We start from the raw sequence: 20,254 nt of genomic DNA, 5'->3' as shown, positions 1-20,254 counted from the left end.
GACATTGTCCTTGACCAAATTGCACTGTAGCCTTCATAATATCCACTACCCCCAAAAAATTGCTTGCTGAAACAAAATGGATTGGACAGAGCCGATTCCAGCGTTGTTCCTCCTTATCCTTATGATTAGCTTTGTTTTGAAACTGGGCGGTTTCTGGAACAAGAGCTCCCAAAAACTTCCGCCAGGACCAAGGCCTTTACCTCTCATTGGGAATCTCCACATCATGGATAAGAAGAGACCTCACAGAACCATGTTAAAGGTAAAGCTTCCAGTTCTTCCCATGGCAGGGCTAAAGGGTACTGGAGCCGCCCAGTCAGATGAGCGGGGTAGAAATAATAATAATAATAATAATAATAATAATAATAATAATAATACATTACATTACATTACCTTTTGTTCTTTTAGAGCATATAAATCACACACTCCCTTTGTGTGCTACAGAACCACCTATCATCTTTCCCAATAAATAGTCATAGGACCTGGTTGCAATTTATAACTGGGGGTGTCTGGTGTCGAATCACGTTTGACTCTGCCTCCATTTTCAAGGATGCAAAAATTCCGATGCAAACCTTGCCTAGCCCAGCCACCTCCTTGAGCCTATCCTTCTAAACTAGATGTGAGAGGTGCCATTAAAGGTATAATCACATTTATCCTTACAACTGCCTATTTTGTTCTGGTTTTCTCAACATTCCTTGCAAATTTTTGTGCTGCCGCAACTGAATAATAATATACCCCGCCCATCTGGCTGGGGTTCTCTGGCCACTCTGGACGGCTCCCAACAGATTAAGAGCACGATAAAACATCAAACATTAAAAACTTACCTAAAACATTAAAAACTTACCTAAAAAGGACTGCCTTCAGGTGTCTTCTAAAAGTCAGATAGATGTTTATTTCCTTGACATCTGATGGGAGGGTGTTCCACAGGGCAGGCGCCACTACCCTCTGCTTGGTTCCATCAAGTATACTGGACCGAGGCTGTTTAGGACTTTACAGGTCAGCACCAACACTTTGAATTGCACTTAGAAATGTACCGATAGCCAAAGTAGGTCTTTCAGGACTGGTGTTATATGGTCTTGGCAGCCACTCCCAGTCACCAGTCTAGCATTCCACAGGGTAGGTGCCACTACTGAGAAGGCCCTCTGCCTGGTTCCCTGTAACCTCACTTCTTGCATTGAGGGAAATGTCAGAAGGCCCTCAGTGTCCAGGCAGAATGATGGGGGTGGAGGCGCTCCTTCAGGTATACTGGGCTGAGGCCATTTAAAGGTCAGCACTAACACTTTGAATTGTGCTTGGAAATGTACTGGGTGCCAATGTAGGTCTTTCAGGACCAGTGTTATATGATCTTGGTAGCAACTCGCAGTCACCAGTCTAGCTGCTGCATTCTGGATTAGTTGCAGTTTCCAGGTCACCTTCAAAGGTAGTCACATGTAGAGCACGTTGCAGTAGTCCAAGTGGGAGATAACTAGAGCATGCACAACTCTGGCGAGACAGTCCACGGGCAGGTAAGGTCTCAGCCTGCGTACCAGATGGAGATGGTAGACAGCTGCCCTGTACAAAAAAAGGCCTTGTGCCACCATGGACAGCTGTGAGTCCAAAATGACTCTCAGGCTGCGCACCTGGTCCTTCTGGTTCACAGTTACCCCATTCAGGACCAGGGAGTCCCCCACATCTGCCAGTGCCCTGTCCCCCCAAAACAGTACTTCTGTTTGTCAGGATTCAACCTCAATCTGTCAGCCACCATCTATACCCAGACTGCCTCCTGACACTCACACAGGACCTTCAATGGTTCTGTTTTAAAACAGAGGTAGAGCTGGTTATCATCCGCATACTGATGAAAACCCAGCCGAAACCCCCTGATGATCCTACCCAACGGCTTCATGTAGATGTTAAAAAACATGAGGGAGAGGACAGAACCCTGAGGCACCCCACAAGTGAGAGCCCAGGGGCCTGAATCCTCATCCCCCAACACCACTTTTTCACACGGCCCAGGAAGGAGCAAAACCACTGTTGCCCAACTCCCATTCCTTCTAGACGATCCAGAAGGATGTCATGGTCGATGGTATCAAAGGCCACTGAGAGATCCAGCAGAACTAGGAAACAGCTTTCACCTTTGTCTTTAGTCCGCTGGAGATCATTGACCAGCATAACCGAGGCAGTTTCAGTCCCATGATGAGGACTGAATCCCAACTGGAAGGGATCCAAATGAGCCTCAATGTCCGGGCGTGCCTGGAGTTCTCCCGCAACCACCCGCTCAATCACCTTGCCCAAGAGTGGAAGATTTGCAACTATGTGATAATTGGACATATTGGCTGGGTCCAATTTTTTTTAATAAGTAATTTTATAACCACCACATTCAGTGGGTCTAGGAAAGCTCCTTAACAGAGGGAAGAATTCACCACCCTTCAAAGCTTTTATGAGCCAGGTTAGGCATGGATGAAGGAGACAGGTGGTCAGCTTCACTTGTCCAAGCAGTTTGTCCACATCCTTGAAGGAAGCAGTTTTGTATTGATCCCATCCAACTTGACTAGTGAGGACTCCATCCCGCCCCGGCCCTGCTCCCACGGTGAAGTCTACTGGACTGGGTGAAAAGGCTGAGCTGCTGTATCATGAGTCCAGCAACTGTTGCTGCTACAGCTATTAGTAGCAAATGTATTGAAGAACATTGTGGCATAGACCGTGCTCTTTTACTTTATCATTATGTTATTTGGATTATGTTTTCCATGGTGATTTGCAATGATACAAATAGTGAATTCATTCCACAAAATTACTATTCTTAAGTCATATGTTTTCAGCTCAGTCCAAGGCACAATAACATGGAAGTAATTTCTACCAAGTTCAATAGTAGTTATTGAAAAAAACTGAAAATAGTCTAACTGTCAAACTTTGCTACTAGATTCTGTGGAATGTATAAAGTAGCCTTTACTCTTAGGTAAATGTGCAAGCTTATGTAGTCTTGGTTCTGTCAGAGATGATTTACATTAATATATTCTTTGGGTATGCCAAAACTCTGTTTCTCACTTTTTCTTCTGTTGAATTCCAGTTGTCAAAGCAGTATGGGCCTGTCTTCAGCTTACAAATGGGACCCTGGAAAACTGTGGTGTTGACAGGATATGAGACAGTAAAGGAGGCTCTGGTTAATCAGGCGGACGCATTTGCAGACAGGCCCACCTTTGCATTATTTCAAGAGCTTGCACAAGGCTTTGGTGAGGCACTTCCCATTCTGTTGGAACTGGTAATGCTTGCAAACACTCACAGGTCCCGCCAGGTGAGCATTTGCGGGTTAAGCTAAAATGTTAAAAAGGATAAACCAGACGAACATTTTTTGGTCTTGACTTTCAGTGGATCAATGGGGCTCTGTTGAAGAAACAAACATGGAGACCATTGGAAGCAAACCTTTCCCATTCCCAACTTCTTCCCAACAGTCATATTGTAGAGCTGGGGGAGAATGGGACAGGAAAATGTAATAGTTGTCACATGTGAATTGTTAATAATAGTCACATGGAAAAGTAATGCCACACACCAAGCGGAAACTGACTGACCATTTTCTGGCCCAGCCTACACAGACAGGAAACATGAAGGAGCCATAATGTCTGCCCATGGAATGCAAAGTAACAAGCTTAGCGCTGCTGTGACCACTGTCATGTACAAACCACTCTCTACTCTATCCTATCTATCTATTTGTTCTCAGCTCATGATTTGATTGCACATCTACCAGCTACTTTGTCAAAGCTCAGAAGTCTGAGTCTGACTGCGAGAATAGCTGGGATCCATTCTCAGTTCCATGGAAGAAATGCAGAACATAATTTATTGATTCTTTGTTCAATGGTCATGTAGACATGAAACCTTTCTTCCCGTCTCTTCAGGTATAGTTATGTCTAATGGTGAGAACTGGAAAGTGATGCGACGGTTTGCTTTAAGCACATTGCGGGACTATGGAATGGGAAAGAGGACCATAGAGGATAGAATTGTTGAGGAATGCAGTGTCCTGATAAAGAAATTTGAATCTTATGAAGGTGGGTTGGTGTTTTCCTCTGGTGCAAAGCTACACTACCGTAGTTTAAAGGTGCCAAGACTATTGTGTTACATATTCCTAACTTCCAGAAGCACAGATCCCATTGTACATCCGGAAGTGAAGTCAAACCATTGCATAAGCACGGCACTTTAAGGTGCCTGGAGTGTTGTGTTCCATGGTCTTTATCCACACTTTCTCTTCTCCCGCTGCTTTCCCTTGGGAAAAACCATGCTCTGGAGCAATTTGGGATTTCCCCAGATTGCCATTAGTTCTGATCTACTGCTAATGAGTGGAGTTCCCCTTGGAAAGGACTGGGGAAAAGGAAAAACTGCTTCTACCATGCCTAGGAAGCGTGTGTGAAGTGGAAGTGTGGATGAGCCCATAAAAGGTACCCCTGACCATTAGGACAACTCTGGGGTTGCAGCGCTCATCTCGCTCTATAGGCAGAAGGAGCCGGCGTTTGTCCGCACACAGATTCCAGGTCATGTGGCCAGCATGACTTTGCCGCTTCTGGCAAACCAGAGCAATGCACGGAAACGCCGTTTACCTTCCCACTGGAATGGTACCCATTTATCTACTTGCACTTTGACATGCTTTCGAACTGCTAGGTGGGCAGGAGCTGGGACCGAACAACGGGAGCTCACCCCATCACTGGGATTCGAACCGCCGACCATCTGATTGGCAAGCCCTAGGCTCTGTGGTTTAGACCATAGCGCCACCCCTTCCCAGGGTTCCCTTTGGAGACCTAATCGGTCTGTTCCTGTAGTGTGTAGATTATACTCCAATAGCTGCTGTGACTTCCAAGTCCTTTTAAGCATTTCTTAGGCCAGCTATGGCCACATCCAGCAGCACTTAGGATCAGTTTCCTTGATAAATGAGGTCTACACATAGGTAAGTTGCCAGTGGGGACTTAACGCAACAAAGAGCAGACTTACAAACAATGCCCTCTCCATATTTTTGTTTAACTGTCATATTTCTGTATAGGAAAGCCGTTTGAGACCACCACAATTATGAATGCAGCTGTTGCCAATATTATAGTGGCCATACTACTAGGCAAGCGATTTGATTATGAAGATCCCACATACATAAGACTTCTGAAGTTGGTCAATGAAAATATCCGGCTTTTCGGAAGCTTTTCAGTCACGGTAATCTATTTTTTTCCAATTAAAAGAAACAGTTGATTGTAATAACAGTGTATGCAAAGTGGGCAGGACAGTATGTTTATTATATATTGTTCAGGATTCACTAAAAAACACAGAATATTGATATCTTGAGAAACCTGCTGGTGATTCGAAATGTTTAGAAAACTCACACAGCACAGTCATCCCATAACTACAACAAAGTCTCTTTGCACAACGTTTTCTGGCCACACTGCCATCGGACTCCAAGGACAAGGAAGAACAAGTGATAGTTGGTTCCACGATGGCTGAAAAGGGCCTCCAAGGGCAGATCTCCCTCTCTGAAGGCGAAACTCCAGAGGAGAACCGCCATGGCCTATTATCCCAGGGTTGCACATAAATAACACTGTCCTGAGGTACCCCATCCCCCATTCCAAATGCCATTCAATTGCTTTGTTTTGTATTTGGGCAGCCATGCTTTGAGAGACACAATTGAGAGAACAGTACTGAGCTTTCATAATCTCTCTTCTTCTTTTTTCACATTTTTATCCTTTCAGCTGTATAACATGTTTCCTGCTCTTGGTTTTCTTCTGGGGGCTCATAAGACTGTCATTCAAAACAGAGATGAGCTGTTTGCCTTCATAAATGCCACCTTCATAAAACACCTCAGAGATCTGGATGAAAATGACCAGAGGAGCTTCATTGACTCATTTCTTATCCAACAGCAAGAGGTAATGGAGTCCTTTAAGTTGGCCCAGAATAAGCGTTGACATTTTCAATTCATGTTTGCAAGTAAGGAGTAGTCAGGACCAACCTGGTATACTTCCTACCATTTCCCAATAGTCAGCCATTGTTAATGTGTTACAGAACTCGCTTCTGCAGGGGCAAAGTTTGCATGCTCTCCAGCATTTCTGGAAAAAAATCCCTGATCAAGAAAACATGCCAATGGGCATATATGAATTTCCAGGGGTGTAATTAGGGCAGAGTGACCTTTGGCTGCTGATGCTTCTGCCTAGAGAGATAATTATGCAGTGATGAGAGGTGATGGTTGCCAGACTCCCTTTTGATACAAGTGAGGGATGGGATAACGCCTCATGTGCTCAGAAGTAGGCGTTCTTCACACCAGAGGAGATAGGAAACTTTGAGGGTGGAGAGGCATCTTAGAGCAAGGAAAAAAATTGGCCCATTCACTGCACAATCACCCTTAAATTAGGGCTTCAGTTCTTTTGACCATGACTAAGATTGAAAATGAATATGAATTTGAGATTCTGTTTACCAATAAATTAGCACCCAGAAAAGGAAACAGGTGGTTGGTTGATGACAGAGTTCTAAATAACAGGTTGGAAATTCTTTCAAAAAGCTTAAACTAACTATTGATGAGTTTCAAAAGTTTAAGATGACATATAGGCCTCAATTTGCTTTATACTATCGAGCTACAGTGTCTGTAAAACTGTTTTCTTCCTGTCTTTCCTGTGTTATCCTAACTGGGAAACAAAACTGAATTTTATCTGCATCATAAGGACAGCATATAGGAGATGCTCCAGTGTGGGAGGGGGAATAGTCTAATAAATCATGGCAAAAATAACACTGACTCCTTCATTGCTTCTTTAAAAAACCATGATAACGCCTTAATGAACAGCTGACACAGTTAAGAGATGAGATGTGAAGAAAGTTTGGAGAGATTTGATCAGAGATGTAATTGCAGATGAAATAATCTACAGAACCCGTGGGAAATGACTTGAACTTATCCCTGCCTTAATGGGAGAAAACAGCTTTACTGCTTTATCAAGGGATGAAACAAGTAAAAGGAGCTGTTGTGAAGCCGGAAGAGATTGATGGAATTATGTTTAAAGATGATTGGAGGTAGCAGAGATTGGATTTGGAAAGAGACATTCTAGTTAACAAATTCAAATGAACAAACCAGGCAGAAAAAGGCCCTCACCTCATGGGTTTGGAAAATGACTGGAAGAAATTGCAAAAAAGAGAGAGAGAGAATTATTTCCTTTTTCTTTAAACCAAAATGATGCATGACCAACTAGAAATGAGAGTGGAATGTGGCACTGAGTATGATTTAAAGAAGATACAATATGCAAATAATTATGGGCTATTATACTGTTAAGTATATAACTCATCTTAATGAAACAGAGAAAGGCTATTTTAGACACTTGATGAGAACAACAATTAAAGAGCTTTATTTGGACTTTTTGAGCTGAATAAGGTGAACCTGAGGGGCCTGGGAGTAAAGATTGAAAAATATGAGAAAAATGAGGAAAAGTGCTCAGTGCGGTGAAGATACTGAAAAACACTCCATTGCCTGTTGGTGCCATGCAGTAACTATTGAATGAACAATTGGGATAACTTAGAGTGGAGAGGCATAAAATTGTTAATAATGGGGAGTTGGTGCTGAAAAGGCCCGTTCTCATGTTGCCACCCTGCATTGCTGTTGTGGAAAAGCCACATGAAGAAGGGCCTCAGATCCTTATTGCAAGATCCGGGTCGATTTATATGGGGAGAGGTAGGCCTTGAGTACTGCAGTCCTCAGTTGGCAGCCAGTGCAGTCAGACTGGGACTTAATTAGTTTTAAGTATGCTGATTATCTGAGGCAGGTTACCCCACAGTAGGAAAGCATTTGCTCTATGGCAATAGGCCAGGTATTTATCCTCCTACCTCTTAATCACCACTGTTAAGATTCTCCTTCCTCTCCTTCCTCCCCTCTGGCTCCCAGTGGGACAGGCAGCTATTACAACCAGCAACTCTATTAGTTACAGGTGGGTAGCCGTGTTGGTCTGCCATAGTCGATTGGTGTTACTCTTCCTGTTGGAAAGTGTGGCTGAAGGGAGTAGCAATCTCCAAAATATGAAGGACACCACATTGTCTATCTCAGTTTAATGAAACAGTTCCAAATCAATACAGTGGTACCTCTGATTAAGAACTTAATTTGTTCTGGAGGTACGTTTTTAACCTGAAATTGTTCTTAACCTGAGGTACACTTTAGCTAATGGGGCCTCCCACTGCCGCACCGCCGCACAATTTCTGTTCTCATTCTGAAGCAAAGTTCTTAACCTGAGGTACTATTTCTGGGTTATCGGAAGGTGTAACCTGGAGCGTCTGTAACCCGAAGCATCTGTAACCCGAGGTACCACTATATGTGGTACAGTCATACCTTGAGTTACAGACACTTCAAGTTGCGTGTTTTTGGGTTGCGCACCACACACAGATGCGGTGCTGCGGGTTGCGAACGCTGAGGGTTGTGAAGTGCCTCCCACACGGATCACATTCGCAACCCGAGTGTCCACTGTATTTCTGTGTCATTTTTTCATTTTAGACTATGAATAAATACATTGAAGACTACAAGTAAATATATTAAAGATGTTATGAGATGTTCAACTGAGAACTATGTATGTCAGAAGAAAACAACACTTTAATTATAAATTGAGGAATCTATTATTGAATCAGTCAGACAAGTTTCTTTTTGAGATCAGGGCCATATACTTATCACTTAAATACTGCCACTAGTTCCATTGTCTAAACAAAGGATGTTGGCTAAGGAGTTAAGCACCACGATTAGCATGCGAGAAGAAGGAGCTAGATTGCCAAGCTTCCCCGACCTCCTGTCTTAGCTAGTAGATGGAGAACAACAGCTATGACAATAGAGAGGCACAAGATTTTGGGGTGTTGACACTGAGCCCCTGCATCCTAGGTTCCAGTTGTATATATATAGATTATTGTATTTTAATACATTATTGTATTTTAACATTCTGTTGGAAGCCGCCCAGATGGGCAGGGTATAAATAAATTATTATTATTATTATTAGTTTAAATAAGCCCTCTTTCATCATGATGTCATAGTCTGGAAAACCTGGAATCTCTCACTGCTCAGTGATTGGGGTGATGTGCAATGATACTTTGGATCATCAGGTCCTGTCAGGTATTCATTTTTATCTTTGCACATGAATTTTTCTCACTCCAATAATTTTAACCAGTTCATACTCTTTGCAACCCAGGAGGAGAAGAAGAACAAGAGGAATGCATATTTTCATAACGGAAACTTAACAGTTATTGTGATCAACTTATTTGCTGCTGGCATGGAGACCATTTCTACCACACTGCGCTGGGGGCTGTTACTGATGATGAAATATCCTGAAATTCAGAGTGAGTGCTTTTCATTGGGCTGGCTCCCATTATTCTGAGATAGCTTAATTCCAGTTATATGTAACTATTAGAGAGAGAAAATATTTATAATTTTCATTTATATAAACATATATATTACAACAATCATAAGTTTAACATTTCAACCTGGACTCCCTTCTCCCTCTTTCTGTGGTTCTTTACATTTCGTTTCATCTTCCTGCATACTCCAAATTATCTCAACATATTATTTTAGATATATATTCCCATACTGTATATATCCCATAGATATATTGAAACTGCAGGGTTTTACATTAATCCTGCCAATGTCTTAGTATGTTTACAGTTTGTTTGTAAATACACAATAAGCCATTTCCATTCCTTTCTATTAAAAAAATGTTATCTTGATATATTATTCTCACGGTAATTTCGCCATTTCTGTGCAGTCCATTAACTTCTGTATCCATTCTTCTCTTGTCGGGACCTCTTCTTCCTTCCATTTTTGGGCAAATATTCCTGCAGCTGTGGTTGTATATATAAATAAATTTATATACTGTTTAGGTAGTTCCAATCCCAAAATGAAAAGCTTCTGTTTTTTAAAACATCTTAAGCATCTTTTTCAGTTCATTATATATCATTTCCCAGTAAGCTTTAACCTTATTACTAGACCACCACATATGAAACAAGGTACCTCCTTTCTCTTTATGTTTCCAGCACATATTCAATTTGGGTTTATACATTTGAGTCAATCTATTAGGTGTTATGTACCATTTATATAACATTTTCATATAGTTTTCTCTTAAACTATAACATTCTGCAAATTGTATATCCTTGCTCGATAAACTTTCCCATGCATTCATTGGTCCAGAGCATCACTGAAGATTTCACTTGTTCATCCTTTGTCTCCTATTCCAATAACATCTTATAAATTTTGGATATTACTTTAACATTACAGTTTAACAGGTGTCTTTCTAGTTGTGATGCTTGTTTCCCAACCCCCAACCCCACCCCAATACCCCTTTTAAATACTTCAATCAAATGATGATATTGTAACCATGTTGATTATATCTCAGGTTTTTATACTTATACTTATCTATTCATTTTTTCCTTGATTATATGGTTTTTAAAAACCTTTATGTACTTTCACATTTTCATACTTTAAGTAAGCGTGCCAACCAAAAATATAATCATGACCTTCCAAATCTAAAATATGTGGATTATTCAATAGCAATCACTCTTTCAAACAGCACAGACAAGGTGCTTCATAACATAATCTCATATGCGGCAGGAAGAAACATCCTCTCTCTTTCACATCTATCAATATTTTATATTTTATTCTCATTTTTTCCCTTGCCAGATATATTTAGAAATATCTTTTTGCCATTTGTTGAAACAATCTGTCTTGCTGATCACTGGTATTGATTCAAGCATTCTATGACATTTTAAAATGTGTTTTTTTGGGGGGGCGGTTATTGGGTTGTTTTTATTTTGATTATGCATTTTGTGGTTCTATATTTTGATTTAATCTATGAACCTCTGGTTATAGGGTGGTATATAAATTCAATAAATAATAATAATAATAATAATAGGCATAAAGAAAAACAATATCCTCGGTAATACATTCATTTTAATGATTGACACCCTTCCCAGTTATGAAAGTTTCATTCTACTCCATATTTACAAATTTATTTAATATCTTTCCAAGTTTTTAAATAATTATCCTTATACAAATTTATATTCTTTGCTCTTAACCACACACCCAGATATTTAATCTTCTTTTCACTCTTTAAGTTTGATAATTTATTTTTACTCTCATCATTCATATTTTTACCAGGAGTTTGCTTTTATCTTTATTAATTTTAAGACCTACTATTTCTAAAAATAAAAAATCATCTCTTCTAGTGCCTTCAGGATTGACTTTATTGGTTCCTCAACAAAGATCACCACGTTATCTGCAAAAGTTTTTAATTTATATTATTATTATTATATTATATATATTATATTTATATATTCTCTTCCCGCTTTTATTCCTTTATTTTCTTGATTACACCATATTCTTTGTGCCAAAACTTCTAAAACTGTTATAAACAATAAAGGTGACAGTGGGCAACCCTGTCTAGTTCCTTTAGTTATTTTACAATTCTCACTCAATACATTATTTACTGTTGGATCAGTATATATTGCCTTAACTGCTTCTATAAAAGTGTATCCACAAACCATATATTCCAAAGCCTTAAAGATAAAAAAAAGTCCCAGGAGACATTGTCAAATGCTTTCTCGGAGTCTAAAAACATTAAAGCTGCCCGTTTTTCATTTCTCACTACTAAATATTCTATTACATCAGTTATGTTTCTATTATTATCTTTCATTTGTCTTCCCAGCAAAAATCCAGCCTAATCTTGATGGATTACCTCTTTTAATACAGTTTTCAACACATTAGGTAATATGTCTGCAAACAGTTTCTAATTGTTATTCAAAAACGAAATAGGCTGATAGCTCCTAACCAGCTTTGAATCTCTATTTTGCTTATGAATCAAAGTTATGTATACACACTTCCAGGAATTGGGTAACTCTCCTGTATTCAAAGTTATTTTCACAATATCTTTTAAAGGTTGCATTAGGTAATCTTATAATTTTTTTATAACATATTGCTGAAAGTCCATCAGGTCCAGATGCCTTCCCTAATTTTGCCTGTAAAATTGCTGGCTGTAATTCCATTATTTTGGTATCTTACGTAGTCTGCTGTCTTCTAAATATTTACCCATTTCTTCTAAACTGCTCTTGTTCATCTTAGAATAATTGTTTTGGGTCCAGATTTTTTGTTATATCAGAAGGTAAAAAGTCCTTTTCCAGTCTTTCATGTATCAAAATTCTTCTGTGTTTCTTCACAATGTGTATTTCCTGGAGGCATATAACATCCAAGTTGAACTTCTTTACAACATCTTCAGTTTTATTCATTTAGTCATTATTTAACCTATTTACATTCCACTTTAGAATTTTCAAAGTCATCTTGTTCCTTATTTATTTCTCTTTCGCCTCCACCTCTGTTGAATCTTCCAGCTTCCAGTTCAAAAGCTCTTTCTCCAGCTAACTCTTTCCTATATTTTCTCCAAAATTTGTCTGGCTCTGTAGGATCCTGAAATCTTTGTTTTCTACCTTTATATGTAAAAGGTACCACTTCCCTCAATATATCAGGTTATTGGCTAAAATGTTTGTCTTGTTTAAAAATACCTTTGTCAAATTCTAGAGATTAAATTTATGACTCCAGGAAATTGGAGAACCGGTTTATGGCAGTTCTATGCTGTGGAGATTAATATTTTAAGAGACCAAAGTCAAACAGATTATCTTAGCAGAAAAATGAATGCTTTTCTTTTTGAGTCCCCCAGTAAAGGTCCAAGAAGAAATTGCAAAGGTTGTTGGATCTTCTCAGCCAAGGATTGAACACCGGACAAAAATGCCTTATACAGATGCCGTGGTCCATGAGATTCAAAGATTTGCCGATATTGTCCCAACCAACTTGCCACATGCCACGGCTACAGATGTTACCCTCAATGGTTACTTCATTCCAAAGGTGATCAGTTTGATTGAACTGCTGCCTACTAGTTACAATATATTTTAAGGCTTTCCTGGGAGTAAGCCCCATGCATTTCACTGTGGGTGACACCTGTGCAGGCTTGTATAGGATCCCATTTTAAGCAAGCTCTTCAGCATCAGCTTCAACCCATTAAACCATTCAATGGGAAGGAGCACAAGGTTGGAAAACAAACCATTTCTGGTGGGAGATCATGGTTTATGCATTAAAGTTTTTCAAACTAAAGACATTTCTCAGATCAACTCAAATCTCATTTCTCCTGCACTGAATATTAATTATTCCAGAGGCATATGCTTTATTTTTTAAAAAAGCTCTTGCTTTGCCTTTGCAGGGGACTTTCATCTTACCATTGCTGTCCTCTGTGCTGCATGATGAATCTCAATGGGAGAAACCACATAAATTCTATCCTGGGCATTTTCTTAATTCTGATGTACAATTCGTAAAGAGAGATGCTTTCATGCCTTTCTCTGCAGGTAATTTCCCCTCTTTTTGTGTATACCTGCACAGTGTGTGCTTAGTCAATGGGATTTTTACATGCCTGGAATGTAACCTATTGTGCAAAGGAAAGAATCACATCAGTTGCTGTGGCTATTTCTGCCACCAGATCTGGTGACCATTGGTGTGCTGCCACAGGCTGAAAAAGATTCCCCCCACCCTCCCCCAGTTTTCAGCATTGCAGGATGGCTTGTATTCAGAGTTCATAATTATTTTAAGATGGGCACCATGAGCTGTTATTTTCTCGCTGCACTTTAGTCCTCTTTAAGGTATTTGTGAGATTATTAAGCAACTGCAAAACCCAGTTTCTCTGCTGCCTGTGCTTCCTTACAGGTCGGAGAGCATGTTTGGGTGAGACTCTTGCCAAAATGGAGCTCTTCCTCTTCTTCACAAGTCTCCTGCAGAAATTCACCTTCCAGACACCCCCTGGAACATCTCCAGAAGACCTGGACCTTACTCCTGCTATTGGGCTTGCAACATCGCCCATGCCCCACCAGCTCTGCGCTCTGCCACGTTTCTAAGACTCACAAGTTCCTGGGTTGCTTATCCTACCTGTGTGTGCAATGAAAGCATTTTTTAAACACCCCTGTTCTACAAGGGTATTTGGGTTGAGTATCCTACTGGTGGAATTGGTGCCTGCTTTGTCACAAACCTGAAGTGTTCCCCTTTACCTGCCATTCTTATGACACTTGAGGCATAAAGATCAACCAACAAAGCTGGTATCATGTATTCCCATGTTAACATATACCTTCAAATATATTGAAGTATCATATTCCTAAGTACTGTGGATGTTCAGAGAATTGTGACCAAGATGAAAAAGGGTCTGGAAACCATGCCTTATGAGGAATGGCTGAGGAAGTTGGGTATGTTAACTTCTGTGGCTGCAATGTACAGTATTCGGATTCTGAACTGTATTTGTTGTTGTCAGGCAATGACTTCATTTCCTCCTGGTTCTTTAAATAATCTGTCATAATAGTTGTGGCAACTGGGTTTGCTTCTGGAATCTCCATGCTGCCAATTAGTTCAGTGACTTTCTGCTTCTGGTTTGGAATAAAACAACCATCTTCAATCTTCTCTCTGTATCTGGACTCCTAGATAGTTATTAACTTTCTCTGAAAAATTCAAAACCTTCTCTGCCTACCAACTGCCCTGAGAGGGAACAGGGAGCTAATCCCTTTCACGATGGAGACAATGGAAGACACCATGTGCTCACCAGGAAATAGAAAAAATGTCCACTTGGAATCTCTCTTCTCTCTTAAGAAAATCCAGCCACATGCACTAAAATACTTTGAATTTTGTCTTAACTGGGCCCCATAACATTTGTAGGATTGGATTTGGGCCCCATGAGAGGATGTACTGTTTAGTTACACTGTTGCATGTCATATCCTCTAATGTGTACAAAGATATACCCTAATGCCACCATGTAAAACAGTTTCAGGATGAAAATGAAGAAAAACTATGCTGAAAAGAAAAAGATGTGTGAGTGTTTCAATGGGAGAAAGTTCATGAAATACAGAACACTTTCAAACTAAATGCCGTTGTCCCTAATTAAAGTGGAATAATCCTATCTGCAAACGATTTCACAATGCTGCTCTCTACTCCCAGTGTAACAAACTAAGCTTACATATAATCCTGAGTTATGAGTTCACAGTCTTCAAAAGCATTTGAATCTGTTCCGGAAAGCTTTAGTTTCTGCAAGTAAGCACCACCCACTTGAGTAATCATTAAACTGAAAGGCAAATCATCCAATAATATATATGCTGCTCATTGCAGTTGGCGAATGCAGCTCTTGATGAAACTGCACTGTAGCTTTCATTGCGCGGACAGGTGGAGTCCCCCAAACCCCAGGTGACCCCTGAGCGGAATAATGACACAAGACAATGTGCTATGGGATTAAAATTGGCCACAACTTTATTAAGATTCAGATGTAGGGAGACCTTGGCTCAGGCATTGGGCGTTTATCTTTCCCAGCCCCCTCCGGGGATCTGCAAAACTGCAGGGTTATCCAGAATGTCTGGGGATTGGGCTAGCTCTGGAGAACATATGTTCAAGCAGATAGCCCCCCCCCATTTTGCCGCCTCTCGGCGTATGGACAATGCCTCCCCCCAACACCCCTTTAACGGGGGACCCTGTTATCGCCGCCACAATGGGGGTGTGGAGTCACCGCCCCATCCCCCCCCATTTAGAAAGATGACTAAAGGATTCAGCCCAAGGCCTGAAACCGCCAATGTTGTGACAAATTGCTACGGGAAAGGCGAAACCTGCCAATGCAGGGAAATTCCTTTCCGGCCCTTCAACAACGGCCTTGGCATAGCAGTACCTGAGTGCCTGTGGAAAAAGGTTAACCTGTAAAGTAAGCGTTAATTGAGGGAGTTGAGGGTGGGAGAAGCTCCGGAGCCCGGCTGCTGCTTCCTGGTAAGCTACACTCTCTATTGTGTGGGCTGGGTAGTCCCTCCCCTTACCTGGCCAATCCCTTGGCTACGCCTCCCCCAGGCGGGATTGGACAGTTAGCTGGGTAGGCGGAAACCCCAGGTATCCCTACTGGGGGAGGGTGCAGCCAGCCAAACTACCAGGTGTTGCCCAAGAATTCATGGGGTTACACGTGACCACGCAAACGTCACCCCCCATTTTAATGTGGCGAGCGGTCATTATAACCACTACTCCCAAAAAATTGCTTCCTGAAATGAAATGGATTGCATGGAGCTGATTCCAGCATTGTTCCTCTTTATCCTTACAATTACCATTCTTTTGAAACTGGGTGGTTTCTGGAACAAGAGCTGCCCAAATCACAGAACCATGTTAAAGGTAAAGATTCCAGTTCTTCCCATGGCAGGGCTAAAGGGTACTGGAGCAGCCCAGCCAGATGAGTGTCATATCATCATCATCATCATCATCATCATCATCATCATCAATACATTACATTACCTTTTGTTCTTTTAGAGCCTATAAATCACACACACCCTTTGTTTGCTACAGAACCTCCTATTATCCTTACAACTGCCTATTTGTTCCAGTTTCCTGAGCATTCCTAGCAAATATTTGTGCTGTATATCCCGCCCATCTGGCACGGTTTACCCGGCCACTCTGGGTGGCTCCCAACAGATTAAAAGCATCATAAAACATAAAATATTAAAAACTCCCCTAAAAAGTACTGCCTTCAGGTGTCTTCTGAAAGTCAGATGGTTGTTTATTTCCTTGATATCTGATGGAAGGGCACTCCACAGGGTAGGTGCCACTACCGAGAAGGCCCTCTGCCTGGTTCCCTGTAACCTCACTTCTCGCATTGAGAAGGCCCTCAGCGCTGAACTTCAGTATCCGGGCAGAACGATGGGGGTGGAGACGCTCTTTCAGGTATACTGGGCCGAGGCCATTTAGGGCTTTAAAGGTCTGCCCTGGACACAGCTGCCCTGGACACAGAATTGACCCGTGCCTCCATAGACAGCTATGAGTCCAAAATGACTCCCAGGCTGTGGATCTGTTCCTTCAGGTGGCGCAAACCCCATGATGATCCCTCCCAGCACCTTTATATAGATGTTAAAAACCATGAGGGAGAGGATGGAACCCGGAGGCACCCAACAAATGAGGGCCCAGGGGTCTGAACACTCATCCCCCAACAACACTTTCTGGACACGGTCCAAGAGGAAGGAGCGAAACCACTGTATAACAGTGCCCCTAGCTCCCAGCCCCTCTAGATGGTCCAGAAGGATGTCATGGTCGATGGTATCAAAGGTCACTGAGAGATCCAGCAGAACTAGGAAATAACTTTCACCTTTGTCCTTAGCCCACTGTAGATCATTGACCAGTGCGACCCAGGCAGTTTCAGTCCCATGATCAGCCCTTAATCCCAACTGGAAGGGAGCCAAATGGTCCACATCCTCCAGGCATGCCTGGAGTTGTTCAGCAATCACCCGCTCAATCACCTTGCCCAAGAATGGAAGATTTGCGACTGAGTGATAGTTGGCCATATTGGCTGGGTCCAAAGATTTATTTTTTAACAAGCGGTTTTATAACCACCACTTTCAGTGGGTCTGGGAAGGCTCCTTAACACCCGCAGTGCTTTTATGAGCCAGGATGGGCAAGGATCAGGGAGACAGGTGGTCAGTTTCACTTGTCCAAGCAGCCTCTCCACATCCTCAGATGTAACATATTGGAACTGATCCCATGCAACTTGACTAGACTGGACTCTAGCACTCTCCTGGCCTGGTCCTGCTCCCATGGTGGAGTCTACTGAACTGGGTGAAAGGGCTGAGCTGCTGTATTGTGAGTCCAGCAACTGTAGCTGCTACAGCTATTAGTAGCAAATATCTTGAAGAGCATTCTGCAGGGTGAGTTGCAAAGATACAAAAAGGGAATTCATTCCATATAATTTGTTGTTGTTCAGTCGTTCAGTCGTGTCCAACTCTTCGTGACCCCATGGACCAGAGCACGCCAGGCACGCCTATCCTTCACTGCCTCTCGCAGTTTGGCCAAACTCATGTTAGTAGCTTCGAGAACACTGTCCAACCATCTCATCCTCTGTCGTCCCCTTCTCCTTGTGCCCTCCATCTTTCCCAACATCAGGGTCTTTTCTAGGGAGTCTTCTCTTCTCATGAGGTGGCCAAAGTACTGGAGCCTCAACTTCAGGATCTGTCCTTCTAGTGAGCACTCAGGGCTGATTTCTTTGAGAATGGATAGGTTTGATCTTCTTGCAGTCCATGGGACTCTCAAGAGTCTCCTCCAGCACCATAATTCAAAAGCATCAATTCTTCGGCGATCAGCCTTCTTTATGGTCCAGCTCTCACTTCCGTACATTACTACTGGGAAAACCATAGCTTTAACTATACGGACCTTTGTCGGCAAGGTGATGTCTTTGCTTTTTAAGATGCTGTCTAGGTTTGTCATTGCTTTTCTATTCTTTTTATAAAAATATGTTTATTAAGATTTAACAACAAAATTTTAGCATAATCAATGCTGACCATTAGCAAAAAGATTAAAAATAGTATTAAACGAAGTCATCACGTTGAATCAAACGGGCTTCCTTACGGGCAGGAAAATGAGTAATAATTTTAGACTGGTGATATATATGATAGAGTTTTTGGACTGGAAACCGGGAAGGAGGACAGCCTTTGTATTGGTGGATGCCGAAAAAGCTTTTTGATAGAGTATCTTGGAAATTTATGGGCAAAGTACTAGAAAAGATGGAATTCAGAACTAAAATATTAACAGACATTAAGGCAATATATCAAAAGCAAAAAGCTTAATAATAAATGGGGAATTAACAGATTTTTTTGACATTGAGAAAGGGACAAGACAGGGCTGCCCTCTATCCCCATTATTGTTTATCACAGTCTTGGATGTATTGATAAGAGTTATTAAGGACGACAGAGATATTAAAGGAATTAAGATAGGAAGAACTGAACACAAAATAAGAGCTTTCGCGGATGACATGATACTGATGGTGGAGGAACCAGTGGGAAGCATAATCAAGATGATGAAGGTAATGGATGAGTTTGGCAAGGTGGCAGGGTTTAAAGTGAATAGAGAAAAGACAAAAATAATGACAAACATATGGATGAAAAAGATAGGAAAAATTTGGAATTTGAAACTATGTTGGAAACTGTAGAAAAAGCAAAATATCTGGGGATAAATATAACGATGAAAAATATAAATCTTTACGAAGATAACTATGTAAAAGCATGGAGGGGAATTAAAAGTCAATTAGAAAGCTGGGAAAAGTTGAAAATCTCCATGTGGGGGCGTATTTCAGCAGTAAAGATGAACATTTTACCTAAATTAATGTTCCTCTTTCAAATGCTGCTAATAATAGTAAAGGAAGAGTGCTTTGACAATTGGAGAAAAGACATCTGAAAATTTATCTGGCAAAATAAAAAACCTCGAATTAAATTTAAATTGTTAACTGACAAACAACAAAGAGGAGGTCTGGGCCTCCCAGATTTTAGGCTATATTATGAGGCGGCTTGCTTAGAATGGGTCAAAGACTGGGTCACCCTGAATAACTCCGAAATTCTCAATCTAGAGGGTTGGAATAATGGGTATGGATGGCATGCCTATTTGATTTATAACAAAGTAGCAGTACACAAAGAATTTTTAAACCATATTATAAGAAAACCATTGTATAAAATGGGGAAAGTACAAATGGCTGCTCGAACCTAAAGTTCCAAAAAGGATGTCGTCCATAGAAGCAATAGCTATAAAGAAACAGAACATCAAGATGAATTGGCCCACCTACCAAGATTTAACAATAATTGAGGAGAATGAAATTAAAACTGTATGGGGAAATAAACAACATATGCACCACGTGGTTACAATACCACCAGTTGACACAAAGATTTAGGCAGGATAAAAAAGAAGGATTTGAATCTGGACTCTCAAAATTACAAACGGAATTGATCCAGCCGAGGAAAAAGATCATTTCCAGGGTATATAACCTCCTGCTTTCAATGGGAATTGAAAGAGGAAACTACAAAAGAGGTTATGATAAAGTGGGCAAGAGAATTAGGCAAGGTAATTGATTTAGAGAAATGGGGAAAACTATGGTCAATTGAAATGAATTTCACTGCGTGTTCCGCGATAAAAGAAATTATGATAAAAATGTTTTACCGCTGGTATATCACACCAGAAAAATTATCTAAGATCTATCGGAATCAATTGAACATATGCTGGAGATGTGAAGGGGAGATTGGTACTTTTCTGCAGGTATGGTGGGAGTGCAAGACGTTAATGCCCTTCTGGAATGAAGTTTACGAACATCTAAAGAAAATATTGAAAATTAACAAAAAACCGGATCTATTCCTGCTGGGAATAGTACCGGAAAGTATTCCAAAAAACAAACAAACAAAAATATTCTATTATATGCTACGGCGGCTGCAAGATTGCTGATCGCAAAAAACTGGAAGGGAGATAAGACCC

At 41.0% G+C, this 20,254-nt stretch overlaps 1 protein-coding gene across 1 annotated transcript; it reads left to right on the top strand.

Moving 5' to 3' along the window:
* Positions 1-5: 5 nt before the first annotated feature.
* LOC117043223 (cytochrome P450 2K6-like) lies at positions 6-13,926 on the top strand. Its single transcript, XM_033142687.1, has 9 exons — positions 6-259; positions 3,041-3,203; positions 3,864-4,013; positions 4,997-5,157; positions 5,688-5,861; positions 9,135-9,282; positions 12,645-12,829; positions 13,182-13,323; positions 13,679-13,926. The coding sequence occupies exons 1-9, from the start codon at positions 77-79 to the stop codon at positions 13,864-13,866; spliced, it is 1,494 nt and encodes a 497-aa protein (XP_032998578.1). The 5' UTR covers positions 6-76; the 3' UTR covers positions 13,867-13,926.
* Positions 13,927-20,254: the final 6,328 nt, after the last annotated feature.

This window comes from Lacerta agilis, chromosome 3, assembly GCF_009819535.1.
Source record: "Lacerta agilis isolate rLacAgi1 chromosome 3, rLacAgi1.pri, whole genome shotgun sequence".
Classification (NCBI taxonomy): domain Eukaryota; kingdom Metazoa; phylum Chordata; class Lepidosauria; order Squamata; family Lacertidae; genus Lacerta; species Lacerta agilis.
This window is presented reverse-complemented; position numbering and strand designations above follow the sequence as displayed.